This window comes from Fringilla coelebs, assembly GCF_963513975.1.
Source record: "Fringilla coelebs genome assembly, chromosome: 6".
Taxonomy (NCBI): Eukaryota; Metazoa; Chordata; class Aves; order Passeriformes; family Fringillidae; genus Fringilla; species Fringilla coelebs.
The window spans coordinates 7,505,842-7,520,124 of NC_140034.1; the positions used below are offsets into that span (position 1 = coordinate 7,505,842).

Below are 14,283 nucleotides of genomic sequence, written 5' to 3' on the forward strand. Positions count from 1 at the left end.
GCTGTAAAGTGCCGAGTTATTCTCGGGTTGCTTGTGTGCGCGCTGAGCTTTCAATATTTTACTGTGTGTTTTTCTCCTCTTTAGACAATCAAAAGTAGAGCTGGGAGTGCTGAGTAAGGAGCTGCTATGCTGAACTTAATAGAATAGGCAAAATCTGTAGTAGTTAAACTCGTTTGGCTTTGCTGCAAACTGTCTGCAGAGCTCTTCATTTGTATAAGAAAGCAAAAAAAACCTGGCAGGCAGCGTTGGGAGTCCGAGGCGCTGCGAGTTAATGAGCTCTCCTGCAGCAGCCTGATGGCACGCACATTTCGGACTGGCTTGTCCTTTAAGGGAAAAAACTGCAGAGCAGTGGGCAGCTGAAGGGAATCGGCTGCCGTGTTTTGGTTTGTTGCTTGTTTGGATGTCAGCAGCGTTGGTGTCTTGGGAACCGTGGTGGGTGCTTCCCTGCCAGCTCTCCCCACTGCAAAGAACTTTAAGGGCTCTGATTCCTTAAGCTTGTAGGTGATGCATATTTAAAAAAAAAAAATCTATAGTAAGTTTTTTATGTCAAGAAGGGAGGCAACAATAAAGTTGTTTAGTGTTTAATAACTAGCAGAGATGTAACAGTGGTTTACTACATGTATTTCTCTCAGATAGCTTTCCAGGGCACTTACTGACTGGCTTTCTCTTCAATAGATGCAGAAAAGGGTTGCAGTCATCACAGGGGAGAATGTGAGGCTTGTAAAAAGCTTGTTTAATAGCTGTTGTTACAAATGACTCAAAACGACTTCAGGTTTATGGAGTAGTTCACAGGTAAACGTCAGTGCCATCACAGTGAGATTGGAGAAGTCGATTGCAGCAACTTCAGCACCTGCTGAGGGCTTCAGTGAGATCTGCAAAGGCAGCAGTCAGGCTCCTGGTGTTCAGGTACACAGCACTTCCCTGGCTGGGAAAGTACAGGTACACTGACTCTTGATTTCCAGGCTGTAACATAGAGAAAGCCCCTGGGAATGAGAAGGTACTGTGACTTTTAATTTTATTTTTCCCCTAGGAATGAATAGGTAATATGTTTATGAATGGCATTAGATTATCTGTGAATGAAAATTTGTTGCTTTAAACTGTAATACTTTGCCAGATAAACTCTTCTTAACCGAAATCCCACTACTATGGGATGACAATAAGGAATAGGTAGCACCCGTTTTCATTGTAAATGCAGGTTGAACTATTTTTTTTCTATTAACCAACTGGTAATTGCCCTTGCCACATAGTTTCCTTTACTTTTCAGCCCTTGGTTTGCATTCCTCAGCGTCGCTTCCCAGTTATTAAACACAATTTTTTGTTATTTAAGTGTCTTGCAGAATTAATGTAGCTAAATGCACACAGCAGACAGTTTGTCCCACACCTGTGCTGTTTTCTGTCCTTCTTCTCACCTTGGCCACTGCTGCTCTGTGCCTGTTCCAGCAGTGGGGCAGTCAGGGAAAAGAGACCAGGGATGTGGGGTCTCCATCTAGATGGTGAAAGTGGCTGAGGACAACAACAAGTTAACACTGGGAGAGTTGTATTTTTTTTTTCCTACAAAAGTGGGGTTTTTTTGGAGTGACACACCTAAAGCTGTGTGTGGGGTATGTAAAGGATTGGAAATTTGTGCTGGTTTACATGCTTGGGAAAAGATTTGTAGTCTTGAGGCACAAAGTAGCCTTTCAAATATGTGAACAAGCCCCCAGAATGCAAGAAGCAGAAAACTTCTTGAAGAGCTCAGAGCTAGATTCCTTGCATTCATTCACTTAGTTTATAAAACAGAGAAAAACTTCACGTTGATTTCCAGTATGTTGTACTAACTGTAGATTGAACTCTGATCCTGTTAGTGGAAACTTCCCCCTGACTCCAGTGGGTCCCTGTTCCCCCCTCCCCTCCCCAGTTTCTTAAAGAAATAAAGTCAATTTCCCAAATGCTACTCCTCATTTGCAAATAGGTGCATTTGGTGTGTCTATGTCCTCCTGGCAAGCAGTTGGTCATTTGAAATGAATTTGGCAAAGCAAGCAAAGTAATCTTGTCTGAAATCTGCAGTTTCATTGCTTTTGCTCTCAGCGTCTCTCATCCTGTGCATGGTCCTGACTCACAGGAAAGCCAGCTGCTCCTGTCAAAATCCTGGGCTGGCTTTCTGAACTTTGCCATGCTCCAACAAGGCTAGCGTGCAAGAAAGACAAAGCCCATAAGGGAGAGCGTAAAGTGCTTGTAACTTCTTAGCACTTGTGCAACTCCTGTATTAACTTTTGATGGCTCCATATATTTTTCTGATTGAGTTTGGATGATGTTATTTCAAACAGAGCAACACCCGTGGCATTAATCCTGGAGAATTTAATCACCCAAATTAAACCCCTCAAGCCAAGCCGTGCCTCCTGCGTGTCACGCTGCAATTCCCCACTCTAACTTTGCAGAGGAAAGAGCCAAAAAAAAAAAAAAAAAAAAAATCCCAAGGTGAAAGCATTGCTAAAATGCCGTGCAGTGTGAGAGCCCTCGGAGGGAGCTGAGGACAAGAGAGCTGTGTGAGGGCAGCCCATGGGGAGCCGGGACGTGCTCGGACAGGCTGTGTCCACCCAGCCGGCCGGGTGAGTCAGCCCGGCCCCGCCGCTGCGGAGCGTCTGTCTGAAGTTGTGCACACAGGACTCGCAGACAGGCTGCAGCCCTGCTCATCCCTTGTGATACCATCTTCAAGGCAGGAATGAATACATGCCAGCAGCCTGCCTTTTATCTCTCGGGAGGCACTGCGTGCAGCCCTGCAGGCTGGGGAACATTTCTTTTGGGAGCTGCCTGTCATTTAGGTTCTCCTTGAAGGTTTGGTGTAGCCAAGGTACTTCATCCTGAGATGAAGGATCTCAGGACTGCACCATAAATTTTGTCTTCCCCACTGTGAGCCACTCGTGCAGATACATAGGAGGAACAGGAAGAAAGAGAAAAAATATTCAGGAAATTCACATTTCCAGTCTTGGCACTCGCATTAAATGCGAGGCGTCGCATTGAACAACATGGGCTTACACCCAGCAAGCATTCTTAAAGTTCCTTTTTTTCAGTCCTGTCAGTGCAGTGCAGGGTAACAGCATTTTGAAATCAACTTATCTCAAAGGTGTTCCTCGTTTCTCCTCCTTGGCCCTGTGCCTGGCATGAGTTTGCCTTACTGTGTCCCTTCAGGAAGCACATGGTGGCCTGATCTCTGCTCTGTCAGGTATGCTGCACCCTGGCACTCGGGAGTCCTGGGATGTTAAAGCAGCAAAGCATGTGGATGCTCTTACAGCAGCAAAATTATGTTCTGTAGTCGTTCATCACAGGAAAGTTATCACCCCTCCCTACCCCACAGCGAAACAAGTTATGCTAGTAAAGCCTCTTTAGCACACCTATGTGGGTCAGGTATCACATCTCTCTGCTGCTCTCTTCCATGTATTTATGCAGGCAGGAGCCTATAGCACAGACCTGCCTCTGGAGCAGATCCTGCTTGTAGCAGCGTGGTGATTATAGAGTTGGGCAGGCCAGCATTTCCAGATGCAACAACATATTTCACTTCCACATATGAAACGGCAGTATTAAAACCCCCTGATCCACCCTTGCATGACCCATTTGCCTTTACTCTCTCCTGCATCAAGAGGGTGGAGACAGAGACAAGCTGGCTCACCTTGTCATCCCAATAACAGCACCAGCCAGAAATTTCAGAGAGGGGAGAAATTTCCATCTAAGAGCCAACCCTTTTTTTGTAGTCTAAAAGAAAATTGAGAGTACAGGAAATTTTTGCCTCTTTTCCACTGCTGAAGGTACTTTCTCTCACCATTCAGGAACTGGTTTTTGTGTGCTGGCCTCTGCAAAAGTTGACAGATTTCTGTTGCATCCCAGACCAAGCAGTGTGAGGTTGTTCTTACCCATGCTTAGGTAGCAGTTGGCAGCACCTGTACCTTACCTGCTGGAGCAGTTAAAAATGCAACTGCTCCAAATAATTTGCAGGTCAGCAGTTAAAAATCTATCTTGGCTAGGATTAAGGAAACAAAACCATTTCCAGAAGGGGCAATGCTATATACTTTGGCAGCTTTCTATAGAAACATCTATGGGCTTAGAAGGTCTTGGTTGCCTTTCTATATTCACTGCCAAGCATCATGAAATACTTTCTGTCAATCCTTTTAAGAGCTGCTGCACAGTTGCACTGACAGTCTAGCAATCACACGTCATGGATGAAAGCAGAATTTCTTTTTGCCAGGCTGTATCTAAAAATGTACATATATTTCTTTCAAAACCACATTGCTCAATTGGAAGACTCCTTATTTCCCTGCTGAAGACTTCATTCATTTGCATTTGTGTTTGCAAATGTACCAACACAGCCTGGTTAAAAACATTTGATGGTAGCTAGTCCTTAATCTTAGCCCCAGCACTACAGGTGGGAGATAACTAATTTTAAAATACCAATAATGTAAAAAGTCTCTGTAATCCATGAAAAACTAAAACCCAGGTTGTCTGCCATAATTTCCTTCAAATTCCCTTCAAAGCTCACAGAATTGAATAGAGAAGATCTTGTCTATAGCGTTTCTATATTAAGTTTTCACCTTTCCCCCCCTATTTCTGTAGCAGGGAGATGGTTATTATATCCTGAGAAGAATAGCCTAGAAATTAGGCTATGAATTTTTTTTGTGAAGTTCATAGATTTCTGACCGCCTCAGAATACAGAATCAAAATCAAAATTTTGAAAATTCCTTTTGAGTGTGAGGTACCTTTTAATACTTCTTCCTTTCTGTCAGAGGCACTTTAATAACAAAAGGTTGATTGTTGGGGGTGCAAGGCTGTGTGAAAAGGGCTGACAACTGCTCCTGTTCAATAATCTCATCTGATAAAACCAGGCAGGGGGAGTAATGGCACGGGGAGTTCACTAGAAGAATGTGCAGCTGGTTTTTCTGGCTTTCCAAAATTGGACTGCAGCTAAGGGGAACTCCTGGGTTCCCCTCAGACCTTAGGTGTGGACTCAGGACCTGGTTCTGCCTGTGCCTGTCAGCACCTTCAGCCAGGCTGGAGCTGTGGATGTGGCTGTGAGGGCTCTGGTTCTGGGGCAGGCTGGTGCTGGGTGTGAGGTGGACACGGTTCCTCTCCAGAAGTTACACTGCAGCTCCCAAACTGCCCTTTGCTTTGGGTTATCCAAGGAATGCAGTGTTCAAATTGCTGAAAACAGGGAATTAGGAGCTTCCATGTTGCACAAAACTGAAGTGAAAACCTACACCAATGTTCATGGTATTTTGCCCAAGGGACAGTATTTATTCCATTCACACAGCATGATCCTGTTTTTAATGAGCAGGCAGAGCACTTGGCAGGTAAATGGTGTAGTCATGGACAGTATTAGCTACTGTGGAATTGAAATCTCTGCTTGGGTGTCCAATACAAACAGTAATGCACACACGGAGTCTAGTATTCCCAGAGAAACCAGGGCTGACATTTAACAGCCCCTGGGAAAAGAGGAGGAAATTAATACAGTGGGTATGGGAGACAGAGGCTTGACACAGCAAGAATAAAGAGGCAGAGAAGAGCTGGAAGACTGGATGGTGAGTCAGTGATATTTTTGTTGAGTTTATGCATTTGTTTACTTTCTGGGTGTGATATCCAAATTAAACATTAGATATACCTAAAGAATGGGTACATATACATATTGTTGAGTGTTCTCAGTTACTGGGATGCTCATGGACACACAAACACCACAAGAAACAACACTAAAAGAAGCCTATTAAGGGTTCAAGGTCAGTTGTTCAGAATTATGACAATTGGAGCAAGCCTGTTGCTTGCTTTCTTTGTGCTTATGCCTCATAACCCAGTTTTTAATTATGCACTAACAGGTTTTTAAATTTTTTTTTCTTCTGCAGGGCACCTGCCTCAGCCAATGCACACAATGGGCAACTCTAAGAAGGTAGTAGTTTCTGCTTCAACATACACCTTATTTACTTATTTACAGCTCTGAAGAAGAATTGTTGCTTGGGTTGCTGCCTGTGGAACTCACCATCATCACATCTTGATTGCTTCACATTATTTATTTAGTTTCTACCCCTCAGATGTGTACTATTCCCACAAGGAAGAAGGTGATAAATCAGCAAAAGCCAAATGCCATGTGTCTATTATGGCATCTTCCACTGGAAATGCCAGGTTTTTTCAGAGAGCTTAGTGTTATGCTTTTTGTGGAGTGTTCAAAGCAGATTTCCATTACAGAGGAAGGCTTCCCTCCCCTTCCTCCTGCACTTCAAACACTAACACAGGTGGCCCTGGGTCTCTGCAACACATCCCTTTTTGCCAATTCTTTTAGCACAACTTTTACTGAAGTCAAGAGGGGCCAGTGGTCTCCTGAGGCTGAGAATAGCTCTGTTCTCTAAAAATGAGCCAAAGAGCCATCAGATCCATCCATTCTCTTTTCCCCTGAATGCTGCCTGGCTGCCATGGATGAGATCTGAGGTTGTTCCCAAACCTGCTTCTCTCATCCTCTTAAATATGTAACTTGGCTGCCAAGTCATAGATATGCACTTGGCAGCTGGCAATAGCAACTGGAAACACAACATACACAATGCAATCATATAAAAAAATGGAAAGAGATGGCTGCAGACAGCAGAGCCAGAGAGCAATTTTCAGGCTGTTTTGAGATCTTTGCTTACCTATCCATGGAGTTATTCTGTTTACATGGATATGTATATATGCCTCTAAATATACCCAAAAGAGAAAAGATGCATTGTTTGGAAGGCTTGGGAAGTAAGGGAAGTTAGGGACAGGTTGCTTTATGGAAATTTTCTTTCCCCACATTGTGTTGTCCATTTGTTCTTCCACGTGTTCATGAACACCTGTGATACTTTCAGGACTATTTTCCCTAGTGAGCAACTACTGCAAAAATCATTGATACCATTTTTAAGAGGTAGAAGCACAGAAAATGTTCCTTCTGTCATACTGGCCTGACCTGTCTAGAAGTCTTAGATTAAGTATTTTCATCCTTCAAAGTATACAGTAGTGCAGCAACATTTTCTTAGGTTGTAGCTGACCTGGTCTGCTGCAAGGTGTGGTCCTTCCCTTGTCCCCTTGTATTTATCTGTATCTCCACTGGCCCTTGTCTGACTCCACCATGAACTGATATAAAATGCTAACTAAACAGAAAGCTTCTCCTTTATTTTTGCTGGATGATTGCTTTTGACAGTTTAGGGAGCCGCCTTGCTGTGGGGTCAAAGATAAAGAATCATCACACAGGTAAAGGATGGGAAAAATTTTGATGGGATCAGGAATCCTTCTTCCATTAACAACTGGCTCTTAAGCTGGTTTAGCTGTAATGTGGAACCTTACCTTTGATGGAGACTTGACTTCTATTGGCAAAAAGTGCTGTTGTCAGCATAACTTGTACCAATTTTGGGTGTGAACTAAGCAATACCAGTTATCCACAACACTGACCCGCTGTGAATGATGTGTGAGACATTCTGTGCTTGAAAAACCAAATGTTTCACAATATCCCAAAGATTCTAAACCTCAAAATCATGCCCTAAAGTGACCTGCCTTAGTATATGGCAATTATTTCCAGGTGCAGCTTCCAAATCTTGAGCTGGCTGCTCATGTAAAGACCTAGGTTGTGCCACATATTTGTGACCTGATATAGTTTGAAATCTTGTAAAGCCCAAAGTTAAAGTGTGTTTAACATTCAGAGTGCTGTCACTGCCCATAACAGAAGGACCAGGACCAGCTGCCCTCACTGCTGCCAGTCCTGGGAAAACCAGGAAAACCTCTGCAGCTCCTGACCATCAATACCACAATGAGCATAAATAAATGGCTGTGGAGATGTTATCAAATGGAAAAAAAACTCCTTTCCCTGTTTGGACTAAATTGTTACCCAGGGAAGCTGCTTAGCAGAGCTGGGAGGAGCAGAGCACATTGGCCATGACTCCTGGTGGCCAGAGCAGGCTGCAGGGGTGAGGGTATGTGCTGGGATCTGCAGTTCCTAGGGGATAGCAGATGGTCACTGCTGTAAGCAGTGTCACCCCTTCACTCCTGATGGTGTCCTGGCAGCACTGTGAGCCTCCCCACCTTCCCAGCTCCATCCTGGTGTTCATGTTTGCCTCTGCAGCAGATCCCAGGGGCCACAGGAGGCCCCACGGGTGGGCAGGACCTGTCCTGCTGCCCCAGCACAGTGGCTGGGGCAGTCATTCAGCCATTTGCATTAGTGAGAAGCGGCTGGGATGCATTTTGAAGACACAGGGGTGGAATTTTCTCCTTCCTGTGCTGTGCTGGTAAATCTTGCTGCACTGGATTACCACCTTTTCCTATTTCTCTTTCATGGCTCATAATCCCTTGTGTGTAACATAAAGGTACAGCATTTGCGTGGGCCTTTTTATCCAAGAGTGGCAAAACACTATTAGAAAGCTGGAACCGAGGACTAGAAGAGGCAAGCTGAAATAACCACTTTTGTCAAAGGATTAGAGCCATGATTTCCTCATATTCATCTCTGTGGTCTAACCACCACATGGGCTGTGGGCTGCTGACTTGAAATTATTCTGTTGTCCCATATCCAGCCTCTACTACCAAACTAGATTGAGTAAGAATCTCTGAGAGCTTTGTGGCCGCCTGGCTGAATAGTACCTGGCAAAAAGTCACAGGAAAGCTCAAAGTTTCACTCAGTTTAAATTTGTAGGCAGAGGGATTTCAGCAATAAGAGTCATTTTGCTTTAAAGGTGACCTGCAAGTAATAGTTAAGGGTTTGCAAGTCTCTCTTGTTAATTAAGAAAAGAGTAATAGACCTCATTTATTTCCAGGGGATATTTTTGTTTGGATTTCTTAAAAATATATAGATGCTGTAGAATGCTGTTACCAGTAGTTTTGTCCAGTGTCCTCTAAATAGTCTATCTAGTGTTTATTTAAAGTTCTCAAAATATCAGGAGCATGCATAATATATTCCATCTTTTAGAAAAGTTTTCTTTTCTCCTGATACTTAGATTCTACAATTACATAAATATTATAAAAGCCCCCAAAGCAATGCCTGGTTTCATTAAATTTCTCAGTCTTTTCAGATTCACTGGCAATCAAAGAACTGATTCCTTTAGCAAATTTCCCATTAGTTGTTCATAACCTGAAAGACAAAAAAAGAACAAATACACATTTTTCTTTCTTACACTGGCAACCTTTGAGAACTTCTGTTGAAAAAACACACAAACAATATCTGGGGGAAAAGCAGGCTTAAGACTGATGGAAAGTGCACAATATGCAAAGAATTTACATTATAAATACTTTGTTGGTGTGAGGACTTTGAGCATAGATTTATGACATGCACTCTGTACACTGCTTCCTTGCAGAGGATATCACTGACTCGAGGTGTGGGGTACTGAAAAGTTGATACTAACACCCTTGAATCTGGAAGGTAAAATAATGATGTTTGGTTTCAAATTATGCAGCTTTAGGTCTTGATAAATACAGAAGTTCCAAGTAAATTCAGTCTAGAATTTTTTTTTACCCAAGCATCAACTGCAGGAAAATTCTTACATCATGTTAATGGAGTAAAGGAGAAATACACATTTACTCCATATTCTCTCAAGCTGAACTACAGAGGGACAGCTAAAATTGTGTGTTGTGTGTCAGAAATGTGCCCCACACCCTGGGGCAGCCGTGCTGGATGCAAGGGCCAAATGCCACCCCAGGTGTCCCCAGGTGGGTCCATGGAGTGATGTTCCCTGTGGGGTGTGTGACTCTGCAATGGTGGGCAGTGGAGGGCTGCAGACCTTTAGGGAAACTGTGCAGGGGAAAAAGTGCACCCTAACTCTGCTTTGAATGTTTCTGGCAGATGTGGATTTGGGAATTATCAGGGGGAAAAAAAACCCCCAAAACTTAAAAGCAGCCAAGCTATCCCCCCTCAGCTCTTTTCTCAGGGCAGGGAGCCAGTGGAGTGTGGCAGCAGTGGGTCACCCACGCTGCCTGCTGCTGCCTCCTGCCCTGCTGGGCATTTTCCAGGCTTTTGTCTGGCTGGAGCCAGGCTGCTCCCCTCTGTCCTGGTCACACAGCCACAGCAGACACCTTTCATGGCCTGTGTCTCAGCAGCTTCAGCCAGCTTCTCCACTGGGGGTGGGAATGATGCTGACTCTGCCTGGCAGCTCTCCAGAGGGAGGTGTGGGCTCTGTGGTGACCTCTGCCTGATCTTCCCTCAGAGATCCCAAAGAAGAGCTCTGGAATGGGACAGTTTGCATCTGAAATCTTCCTAAAGCCACTTGAGACACTGCTGGAAGGGTTTACGTGTCACAGGGCATATGGGGCAGGAGACAGAGCAGGAGAGCCCCAGAAGCCCCTTTGTTCTGTATTCTTGAAAGCAGCATCTCACAATGGCCTCACCACAACCCAAATATTTTCTTAGTGTCAGCTAGAGGTCAAAATAGATATATCTTCACCTTCTGGGATGTTGACCTCTTCTAATACTGCTGCTAGTAATTTAAAATCATACTGCTGCATGCTCATACTCTGTATTTCAGCTCCAATCCAGCAGCTGAGGAAAACCTCAAGGAAGGAAAGAATGCTCTCTTTCAGGAAATGCATGTTAAGACATTAAAGAGGTATTTCAATTCGACTAGCCTAGCTGAAAAAGAAACAAGATCATCTGGGTGGGAATATTTTCACCCATTGTCTGAGGATCATGTCTGAACAAAGCACATGAAGCAGGAAGCCAGCTGTCATTTCAACAGGGTGGATGAGTGGCCTGAACACAAAAACAGAGCCAGACATGCCTGGTGTTGAATGCTAGCTCAGGCTCAGCCTGGTCTGACTTTGGTAAAGTCATTCAGCATCTTTGTTGCTGTTTCCAGATCGCTCACAATGAGGTAATAATGCTCATCTACTCCAAAGAGTATTGTGAGGTAATTAATTCATCTGTGGAAGGCACTTCAAAGATTAAATTATTATTATTGTTATTAATTTTAAAAATTCACAACATGGTATAGCTGACTTTCATCCATTACTTAAAACTTCTTTGATCTATATAATATGGTTGCAACTTATTATATTAGCAACTAAAGGAGCAACTTCAGATGCAGCCTTAGAGGTGAAATGTCCTGTTTCTCTCAACATCCCCAGCCTGATTTGTAGTTCTAACAGTTGAAAGTTAGTTGAGGATACCTGCCAAGCACATTTCACTGCTTGCCCCCTCGAAACCAAGCACAATGAAGAGAACATGTACCGGGCAGACAATATTCTCAGACTGGAATGAGCCCTGTGTCCTTGAATGTTATATATGGGTCAACCACCAGCATCTTCCAAGAGGATTGCAGTGCCATGCTCCCTGAGAGAAGGCTGGCTGACAAAGAAGGAAAATTGCATAGGCTGTCCAAGCGGATACAACATGAATAGGTGACGTTGGATGATGTAAAATGTAATTGCTGGTATTTCACATCAGCAAGGCATTGCCTCTACAACTTAGAAAGCTGTTTCTGCTGACACTAGCAATTTTTTGAGGAAATACTGTTTTTCTCCTCTGTATGCTCTCAGATGCTGCTCTGCTTTTGAAAGAAGTGAATGACTCACATCACATTACCTTTTGTAGCTGGTATGAGGTATGTCATGCAGAGTTCGCTTGGAGAATTCTGCTTGTAGCTGGATGTGGAGGGACCTCTCTTCTGATTGAGAAGCAGAATGGGAAATATGAGAAGTTTCAAATCTCTCAGCTGTGCAGCTCAGTGGGAAACAATATTGAATTCATGTTGTGTTGAACACATGCAAAGCAATAATTTTATCACCTGTTTGAAAGCTTTCTATTCTGTTACCTAAAGGAAGGTGAAATGCAAAAAAACCATGTTTCTTGGAAATAGCTCTGGTAGTACCCAGTTTAATCCACTCTTCAGAATGTTTATTGTACTGTCAGTAGTTCTCTAAAAACCTTCAAAGTCCTAGTGTGGGGTGGAGTGCTTGCTACAAATAGGTCTCAGCCTTTTTGCTAGTATTTGGTATAATGCAGCCCTTGAGCAGAGACTTTGTTCTTTCTCCTAATGGTCTGGTGGTGTCTCTATCTGCAGATCTGGAAACTTCACAGTGACCATTCCACCTTCTACTTAGGAATGAGAAACTAGATGAGTTCCTCATGGCCCTGCTCTTCCACTTACCTTTTCACCTGGGAAAAACTGCCCCGGAATTACCTGGAAAAGGAATGCAGATCCTTGATTTTGTGAGTGCATTAGGGGTATGAGTACACTGAGCTTGCCTCAGCAACTCTGGAATCATAGATCCAGGTAAGTCCATAGATCTTTTGGGTCAGAATCAGCGGGACTCTGCTTGTGAGCAGGAGCTGCTGGCTATGTTGGGATATGTGGGATACTACAAAAACCCCTTGGTCTCACCATTTATATCTCCCATCTCCCTGTCCTCTGTGTTCTCCAGGGCATAGGCTCCTCTGGCTGGGGAGAAGCAGATTTTCTGGCAGGGTTTGAACCCTGCTTTGCCTCAGCCCTTCCCTGAGTGGTGAGCTCTGTTGTCCACGTGCCACAGCATCAGCACAGTCTCCTGTCCAGGGTGGTGGCAGGGTCCAGTCCTGCTGCAATGGGGCCACCAAATAATCTGGGTCCACAAGGTGATGTGAATAAATAATTTCTACTACCACTGATGTAGGAATTATGTACCATCTGTGTCAGTTCTCTGGACCAAATGACCATCCCTTAGTGTCCTTTCCCAGGATTAACATTAACATCCAGCCATTTCTGCCTGCACAACAGAGCAGCAAACAGTCACAACCGAGTCTGCTGTGAGTTAATTTGTGCTGTGGGTGACACTGCTTTAAGACTTCATTTCTAAATACTTTGCAAAGCAGGTTCTGATGACTCTTGGGTGCTAGAAACATGTTACAGCATGAGGAATAAGTGCTAGGAAAGCAGTTCCCAAGTTAGGGTGTGTGACCACATTTGCTGCCTTGCAGAGTGGAAGTGGGGATGCCAGGAGAACAGATCAGGAGCTGCTGTGTGAGAGGGTTATGTGCCTTGGGAGAAAGCACTGCAGAATTACAAGCTGTGATTGTATCAAACTTCTGTGATTTTCTGGACTCTAATAGTTTCTAGAATTGGTTCACCATTCTCCTAAATCACTTAATGATTACCTGCTTCACAGTTCATGAAGCCTTGATATAAAGACAGGCAGATTTATCTGGATTGAAAAATAGAGTGTGGGAGGATTGCTGTTCCTATGGAATTGATTTGTTCTGCATCCATAGATTTACAGATGTTTCTTTAATTGCTCAAGGAACAATTTATAAATAAAGAAAACCATCAGCACAGTTCAGTACGCAAAGGTCACAGACTCAGCTGAGGTGCTCTGGGCTGCAGTTCACAAAAAGATTTCCTTGCTCTTGGCTGGTAAAGGACAAGGAGGCCACGCCATGGGTCAGGACACCTCACTCTGTCATTGACTGGTGTGGCAAATGCAGCAAGAGACTGAAACAAAGGGGAGCTCAGACCTATTGCAATTATAGGGTTGTGTTTCCTGGATCAAGGGACCTCTGGTTAGTAGGGATCAGCTATAAGCTACTGGATAAACCCTGTCAGATGAGACTGCATTGTGCCATGCAGTGCTCTCAAAGTGAGTCCTGCCTATTGGTGGGAAACATATACTGAGTACTGTCCTTTTCCACAGCAGGGCTTTATTTAGATTCATTACCATCCCTGAAGGGAAGTGCTTGCTTGTCAGGATTATGTGAATGGAGTGTTAAGAGAAGATTAAAGAACATGCACTTACCATGCAGAACCAGGAATTCAGGATATTGATCTACTGAAATATAAATACCAGTAAGGAAAATAAGATTACAAAAGGCAATTTTAGTTCCTATTTAATGTTGAAGTTCAACCTTAATTGTTTTAGTGTCTGAGCTGAATTGGAGAAGCAGGGGGATGTTAGTCATGCTGTGAAGAGCTTTCTGGTATTACATCTTCTTTCCCTATTCAAGGCCTCCCATTTCTTCTTGTCCACATGGTCTAACTACAAACTAATATGTGCTATATTTCAAATCAAATGTATCAAGGACTGCCTTTCACCTCCTGCAGAGTAAAATTCTGGAATGATCTTCCACTGGAAAGTAGTGGGGGCAAGCAAGAAAACTCCTGTGTAGTTCTGAAGGTGGAGTTCTGAGAGCTTGTGAAAGGGATTTCGTAACTACAGAATAGAACTGGAATGACATAAAATTGCACTTGTGATAAGAATCCTGGGGTTTGTGATATGCTGATGTATTTGGGCAAATATGAAAGAAGATTGCACAGTCATTTGTTTTCCTGTATCTATCCCACATAAATCCCATGCTCAGGGCTGCTGCTAGTG

At 43.7% G+C, this 14,283-nt stretch overlaps 1 protein-coding gene across 1 annotated transcript; it reads left to right on the plus strand.

Moving 5' to 3' along the window:
- Nucleotides 1–2,538: 2,538 nt before the first annotated feature.
- Nucleotides 2,539–12,056, plus strand: LOC311155073 (uncharacterized protein; the record flags this gene model as incomplete). Its single annotated transcript, XM_084207978.1, is given in 5 exon segments — nt 2,539–2,588; nt 10,470–10,550; nt 11,241–11,337; nt 11,341–11,355; nt 12,003–12,056. Coding segments are annotated over 5 exon segments (297 nt in total).
- Between the last annotated feature and the right edge of the window lie 2,227 nt (nt 12,057–14,283).